Consider the following 7,635-nt stretch of genomic DNA (forward strand, 5'->3'; position numbering starts at 1 on the left):
GGAAGAGCAGTAGCACCTGTGTGGTTGCTGGGTGCGTGCCATCGTAGTGGCACAAGAAGAGAATATCCTTGTTCAAATTAGGGATGTAGCTCTGATGTTGTAGCACAGCAGAATCCTTGAAGTGTTATGATTCTTTTATGTTTTTTATGGGGAAGGGGGAAAAGAAACCTCTCTCTAGATGGAATAACTAATTATCTGGGGGATTTTTTTTTTCTCTTTCAGCGGTGGGTGTCTGAAAAGTTCATTGTTGAGGGCTTAAGAGAGTTCGAACTGTTTGGAGGTAAGTTTTCCTCTTGTTAGATAACTTTGTTAGAAATGTTTCATTTTAGCCGCAAGGTCTGTTAATTTGGTTGTAAATAATGTATCTTAACAGTAAAAGAGATTAATAAATCTGTTTGTGGCACCAGATCTGGTTATTCAGGCTGGCTAACCATATAAAGTTAATACAGAAGTGTCCCAAGATCTAGCAAGTAATTTGGAAATCGATTTCGCGTTAATGGCAGTACTATTTTCAGTCCCCGCATTCTGTATTTCTTCGTATAACCACTTTTTTCCCAATGCAAAAGATATATTTGGGGTTAGGGAAGGTTAATTATCATTTTCCAAGTAAAAATGGATTTTGAGAGTCTGATGATAGCTCCCTAGTGTGCCTGCAGGAGAGCTGCTTGGTTTCTGTTCTGCTGTGTGCACAATGAGCAAAGTTGCCCGCTAAGATGCAGAATTACTGATCAGTGATGTAGAAAGCAATAAGAGCCCAGGAAAGGTGTCTAGATCTTGAGCTTCCAGGTAGTGTGGAAGAATTTTTACTACTTTAAATAAACTTCAGATAGTTTAGTATTTAAGTGAAGTAGATAAGTCATTTTCAAATGTGTTTAGAGGTATAATAAAAAAAAAAAATTATCACCTTACAGTTATGCTGAATGTCTGAACAGTAGCACTATTTGTACTACAGTTTGTACTTGTGCTACAATTTTATTATTTTGAGTGCTGAAACCTCACATGTAAATTAAATGTCTTTGTTTAAAAAAAAAAAGTCTATAATTGGTACCAAAAGTATCGTGCAGGGATATTTACTCAGTTTCCCAACTATATTTTTAATGGGTATCTGTTGAACACAACATGGTGAACAATTAATTTCTTTACTCCAGAGCAGCCTCCGGGTGACTCTCGGAGAAAAGTAAGTGGCTTTTGCAGGCTGTGGTGCTGTGGTTCATTGCATGGAGATTATTCCTTGTGGAAGTTTGGTTTTTTCTTTTTATCTTAGTTATCTATTTCATCTCTATATTTAGCTCTACAAGTGTGGAAACAGGTTTCACCCTGGAGTGAAGATTTTGGTGTGTGTTTTTCAAACTATATGTGACAAGTCAAAATTTTAAACTTAATCTCTTATTTGTCCTCGTCCCTCAGCCCCCCAGGGGTCTCTTTTTTGAGATGATTTAGATCTGATGCAATGTCCGTTCAAAAACGTACAGCTAAAATGCGGCAGTTGAAAAATTTCCCATGATGCTTTTTGTTCTGCAGCCCCTGATGGCACAGTCTGGTTTCATAGAGAACGATGCTCATAGAATAACACGACTCACGACAGAATATATTTGTCTAAATGATTTCCCACCTACCCACACCATATGGAAACATTTCCATGTGCAAGTGTTGCTCTAGTTGAAGCTAATTACAAACACAAATTAAGTGTGATTTGATTATAACTGTGTCATTTCAAGCTGCTTATAATTGATTTTTGTGCCAGTCTCTGTAATTTACTGGCACAAACAAAGCTGAAAAGATGAGAAGTATATGGGATGTTTTGTATAAAGTCACGTAAATTCACACATTTTTTTAAATAGCTGAGCATTACGCATATGCTGGACTGGAAGCAAATTGAGATGAGCATCTGCTTTGTTGTTGTTCAGTACTCGCTTGGGGTTTGGTCACCTCTGCAGTGGTATTGCTGACTCTTATTTTGATTTTTACATCTTAAATAAAAGCTTACTTTTTCCAGCAGGGCTATAGAAAAACGTAAAATAACTTGGGGAGAGGAATGGGAGGAAAACTTTTGTTGCTCATGCTGAAAGTGAGGGAACGAGGAGGTGGAGAGGAATGCAAGAGAACAAACCCAGCATTCCCCCTTCCCAATTCAGATAAACATCATTTGGCAAATGCAGATCCTTGCTAGCATCACATAACTGACTTTCTTATGGCATTTGTAACAGTGCCTTTCAAAGATGAATTTCCTTAAATGTATCTCAAATTCAAATCAGCCCAACAAGCCAGAAAGCTAGCTCTTAATGAATGTCATGCCATAGAGCTAGTCTGTGACTTCATTTTGCAGCTGCTTTTGACCATACACCAAAAGCTGTCCTGTGTGAAACCACTGAGGAGCTTTTTTGCAGTACTTCATAAATGACATTTCAGTTTTAACTTTTTTGTTTTAAAACTCTTGTATGATGTTAATAATTTTCTGGTAGAGCTCCTTTTGCATTAACTCAGTTATTGGTCACTGCTAACATGAAGAAAGGTGAGTGAAGACCTCTGATGTACTAGAAGACTTTTTAAAAGGGAATTTACAGTATTTTTCCATTACTGTTGAAGTAGCCTACACTATTAATAAGATTAAACTTATTTAATATTTTTTTTTGCATCTGTTTTGTTGGCTTATGCTCTATCTGGAGTGGACTTTATTAAAGCAACCCACTTACATATTGCTCAGTGTTTCACCAGCTGTCGTTGCTCCATAACGCCGCTTATCAGAGCCTCCTGCTTTCATTTCCTTGGTGGTGCCTTTCTGCTTCAGAGGTTTCCATCTGCCTGTGTGTGTCTCCTGGCAATCTTGCTGTTGACAGGACAGTGTGAAATTGCTGGAAGAAGTAATGAGTGATACAATTGAGATCAGAATTGATAGGCATCTTTAGCAGAAGTTTGAAATCATGAACGGAAAGTTGCTGCCTGTTCTCAGCTGAGCAGCAGCACTGTGTAGTGGTAAAAAAGGATTTGGGATTGCTGAGATTTGAAATTTTAGTTATCCTGAAACAGGACTGAGTTGCTATGCTGGAATTGTTTGAGCTGAAATTATACCATAGTACTATTCACAGATCTTAAGTTTAAACTTTTCCCTTAACTGAAAAATAAATTTATTTTAAAGTTAGTCAGAGAGAGGTAAAATGTGTGCTGGTCAGTCAGTTGAAAAGGTGGAATTTAGGAAGCCTGACTGTTAGTTTACACCCAGGGTGTATTCAGGGATCCAAAGGTGATTTATGACAAATTAATGTCTGTGCTCATTGCACTACATTTACCCTGGACTGAGTGTAGAACAGCAAGCTCCTTGCTTTTCAGCCATCCCTGTGTTGCTTCCATCTTTCAGTGATGGAAAAAAAAAAAAAAGGATTTGCTGTCACTCTAGGAAATTGCACAAGCTTTTTCTGCTTCATGAACCATGAGTAAAGGTCTGATAAAGGGCATTTGCAGTTGATGAAGAATGAGGTGGAAAAAATGAGCTGGAGTTCCAAATGTCAAGGAGGAGTTAATGTGCTAGAAATTGGAGAGAACTAAATCCGATCCCAGACACCAAATCAATTTGGATCCTTATTAGGATGCTCTCCTTGTGACTTTAGGAATTTGAGGGAGTTGGAAGGTATAATGGAACTTGAAAGAACATTGAGTTTGTCGTCTGCAAAATCCTGCTTGGAAAGATTTATGTGTCTATAAATAAAGCAGATAGCTTTATGTCAGATGTAGTGAAGAAGAGCTGACAGGCTTGGGAGTGCTGCTTCCCCGGGTGGTGGGGGGTCTTGTTCTTTTCCTTTTTTTTTTTTTTTTTCCTCCTGTAAGCACTAATGCTTTGCAGTTAAGTTTTTGCTTTCATTTGGAGCTTCTCTTTTCATGTGTGTCTGATCTTCATACCTTGGGCTAAGTTGGTTCATCACTTCTACCATCCAGCTAAGGAGCTTCAGCTGCACTGGTCTGATCACAGATGAGCAGATGAGAACCAGAAGCCCCAGCATCAGCCACGAATGCCGACTGCTGCAGTGCAGAGAAGTGCTATAAACCAGCTTTCCTTTGGCCTTTGCTCAAGCAACAGGAAGGTGGCACAGAAGTTTGTAATTAATGTCAGAAGGGTAGTTACTATCAAGCAGACTTCAGCTGTCCTGGGGAATAGTAATTGGCTTTATCCAAATACTCCTGAAGAAATTCTAGCTTACAGCACCTGTGTGTTACACTTAATGTTTTGAAACACAGATATCTGGATCTTCTGAAATGAGGCATCTCCTGGATTCCAATCGATAAATAACAATTTAAAATTATTTTAACAGCAATTGAATTCTCTCTTCTATATTTGTTACTGTCTTATTTTGAGGTGTATGATAATATAAGGAGAAGATTATTTTTCTAGCAAGTGATCTTAATTTCTTTCTTTTTTTTCCCCCCCAGACAAATGAGGCGAGCTCCGAGTCGATAGCTTCTTCCCCTAAAAGGGACACCATGAGCAACTTCCTACCAGACAGCAGCTGTTATGAGTTGCTCACTATCATAGGTAATACTACTACTGGGCAGGAGGATTGAAAGTCTGCTTTGCAAAGAAAATAACTTCTGAAGATTTGTTGGCCTTTTCTTGATCAATTGCTTATTTTTGACACTAGATGCCTGTCCTCTCTGATTTTAAAATCACTTTAATAAAAAAAAGCTGCCAGTCCTAAAGGCTCTCAACTGAAAGAGGCCCGTGGTGGGTTAATGACACTGAGTGAAGTACAAAGTCAGCAGAAGCAGCCTGAAACCTGTCCCTGTCCTTGGTGGGGCTGTGGCCTAATAATTTTATTTCTGCCTCAGTTCTGAATGTGAAAGACAGGATAGTGTTACTGGCTAGGAGGATTTCTCTCGATGGGATATATGCCAAGGAAGGTGTATCTGATGGAACGATTACTCTTCTTCACAAGGCCAAGAATAGTTTCAGTAAATGAGCGTAAAGATTATTTAAGGGTCAAGGACTGGGGGAGTTCTCCAGAAGTGTGTGGTTCCAGAAGTCTTCCTGAAGCTTTAATGCCTTGTCTTTCAGGCAGAGGCTTTGAAGACTTGATGGTTGTGAACCTGGCCAGGTACAAACCCACGGGGGAGTACGTCACCGTCAGACGAGTGAACTTGGAGGCCTGCACGAATGAAATGGTCACGTTCTTGCAGGTAACACAAACCCACTAATACCATAATGCAGCTTTAGGAGAGGACAGACAGCAAGCGCAGTGCTTATCAATACTGAATTCATATTTCTGCATTTACTAAACTGAATCAAAATACCTTTTTTTTTATTTTAGGGGGAACTTCATGTTTCCAAGCTCTTCAACCACCCTAACATCGTGCCATACAAAGCAACGTTCATAGCTGACAATGAGCTGTGGGTGGTGACATCTTTCATGGCCTATGGTAGGTGGAGAGGGAATACCTTTGTCTGACCATTGTATTCATAAGAGGCGAAGTATCCTTGTGTTTTGTCTGACCGATTAAGAGGTGTGTTCTTTCTTTTTAGGTTCTGCAAAAGATTTAATCTGTACCCATTTTATGGATGGGATGAATGAACTGGCTATTGCATATATCCTCCAAGGCGTATTGAAAGCACTTGACTACATCCACCATATGGGATATGTACATAGGTATTATTAAAAAAAAATAAAAATTGATTTTCCTTCTGTTGGAAGTTCTCTGAAATATTACTCGTGGTTAGAGCAGAGTGGACAGTTAAAGAGGTGCAGAATGCATTAACAAGTTGTGTATTTGCTGTTAGAGCAAGCTAGTTTGATACTTGTGGGAAATTATATCCTTGATCTTTCTAAACTGCATGAAAGCATCACTGTGGAACAAACTTATCCCAAGGACCACTGTGTATCTAAAGTCACAACTGCAGCTCATGTTGACCGACTGACTTGCTAAGGCTCTGTTCAGATACTGCTGATACTGTCCAAATGCAGACTGACAGGATTTGCCCTGTTACTGTTGAAGGTGCTGGATCCGTAAACCTTTAGTCCTGCATTTCTCCTCGCCACAGAAACATTCTTTGGGAACGTGCAAAGTGGGTGAATAGACTCCTGTTCCTGTTTGTAGAATTGCACAGCATTCAGGATGGTCCTTAGGAGGCTGATCAAGTATTGCCCGCGGGTTGAGCTGCCCGCTGGAGTGGGCTTTTGTCCTTTCCGTAGGTGCTCACTAAGGATGAGCTTCTCTTTAGTACTATGACTTCTCTTAAACTCTTTCTAGATTACGGTCTCCATCTCTTAGTATATTTTTCCTCTTCTCCGATACACCCTTCTGTTGCAAGAGTAAATTTCAAATGCTGAGAGTTCTAGGTTATTAGTGGTTACTAATTTTATTGAATGTACTGTAAAAGAAATTCACCTTACCTATGCCTGCCTTAAATCCTTTGCAGTGCCCTTCCGCACTGAGTCTTCCTGGGAAAGCTGTAAGGAACATAACTCCTTTCAGGACAGAGAACCTGAGTGTTTTTACTTTTTTTCCAGGAGTGTTAAAGCCAGCCATATCCTGATCTCTGTAGACGGGAAGGTGTACCTCTCTGGGCTGCGAAGTAATCTAAGTATGATCAACCATGGGCAGCGACTCAAAGTTGTTCATGACTTTCCCAAATACAGCATCAAAGTCCTGCCGTGGCTCAGTCCTGAAGTCTTGCAGCAGGTGTGTTTAAAAAAACCAAACAACTCCTAGTTTTTAATTATATGTGGTATCTCTGTATAATCTTCTGAGTTCTTATGGCACGGTTGGGGGCGACATGACAAAAGCCACAGGGTTACTTTTCCTCATGATGAGCTCTTTCCTTTTTCCCTTAAAACCAGTGACCCCTAACAAGGGGAAGCCTGTATTCCTGTCAAAAGGGCAATTGCTGAGAAGCCCTTCTTACAACATTGTCTTTTCTTTCCCTCCAGAGGAAGATGTGTGAACACAAGGAAAAGGAGAAAGGCTAGAGGAAACAGATTTGGGGTGGGTGCAGGGCGAGTGGGTAGAATTTGATCTGATCTATTTGACCAGTTTTCTTGCAGGTACCTCTACATATTCTCCCATTAGCAAGGTGTTACGATAGATTACCCTAAGGGGGATGCCATCCCTACCAGCTGGCTGATTTCAGTTAGATAAATGTTGCCCTTAAACTGTGTTTCAACGAACAAAAAAAACCACCACCACAACAAACCAGCCTATATGTGGGTTGTACTATTTCTGCTCTAATCATTTGGGTTTTCTGCTTATCGAATCATGAGTATTGCCCATGCAGTCACATGTAAGTCCACAAGACTAATTTTCCTTTTCTTCTTCATCTAGAATCTCCAGGGTTATGATGCAAAATCTGACATTTACAGCGTAGGGATAACAGCCTGCGAGCTGGCAAATGGCCACGTACCATTTAAAGACATGCCGTCTACTCAGGTAAGGTTTAACAGCCGTTCCTTTCTCATCCTTCATCCCGGCACATGGAACTGCTTTGCTGCAGTGGGGTGTGAAGACAGGAGGAGGCTGTGCCTACCTGAATTAGAAATCTGAACTGTCTGGTTTATCTGTGTGGGATGTTTCCTATGTCCCTTCTCTTCCAGATGCTCTTGGAAAAGCTGAATGGAACTGTTCCCTGCCTGCTAGACACCACCACAATTCCTG

At 40.3% G+C, this 7,635-nt stretch overlaps 1 protein-coding gene across 1 annotated transcript in view; it reads left to right on the forward strand.

Annotated features, from left to right (window-relative positions):
* The first annotated feature begins 227 nt into the window (after positions 1 to 227).
* The window catches only part of STRADA (STE20-related kinase adaptor alpha), an 8,727-nt gene continuing 1,319 nt past the window's right edge, over positions 228 to 7,635 (forward strand). The window contains 9 exon segments of the mRNA XM_010081466.1: positions 228 to 280; positions 1,149 to 1,177; positions 4,423 to 4,525; positions 5,045 to 5,166; positions 5,298 to 5,406; positions 5,510 to 5,633; positions 6,495 to 6,666; positions 7,306 to 7,410; positions 7,575 to 7,634. Of these exon segments, the coding sequence (XP_010079768.1) occupies positions 4,474 to 4,525; positions 5,045 to 5,166; positions 5,298 to 5,406; positions 5,510 to 5,633; positions 6,495 to 6,666; positions 7,306 to 7,410; positions 7,575 to 7,634 (744 nt within the window). The 5' untranslated portion in view covers positions 228 to 280; positions 1,149 to 1,177; positions 4,423 to 4,473.

The sequence above is a fragment of the Pterocles gutturalis genome, unplaced genomic scaffold (genome assembly GCF_000699245.1).
Source record: "Pterocles gutturalis isolate BGI_N339 unplaced genomic scaffold, ASM69924v1 scaffold28224, whole genome shotgun sequence".
NCBI lineage: Eukaryota > Metazoa > Chordata > Aves > Pterocliformes > Pteroclidae > Pterocles > Pterocles gutturalis.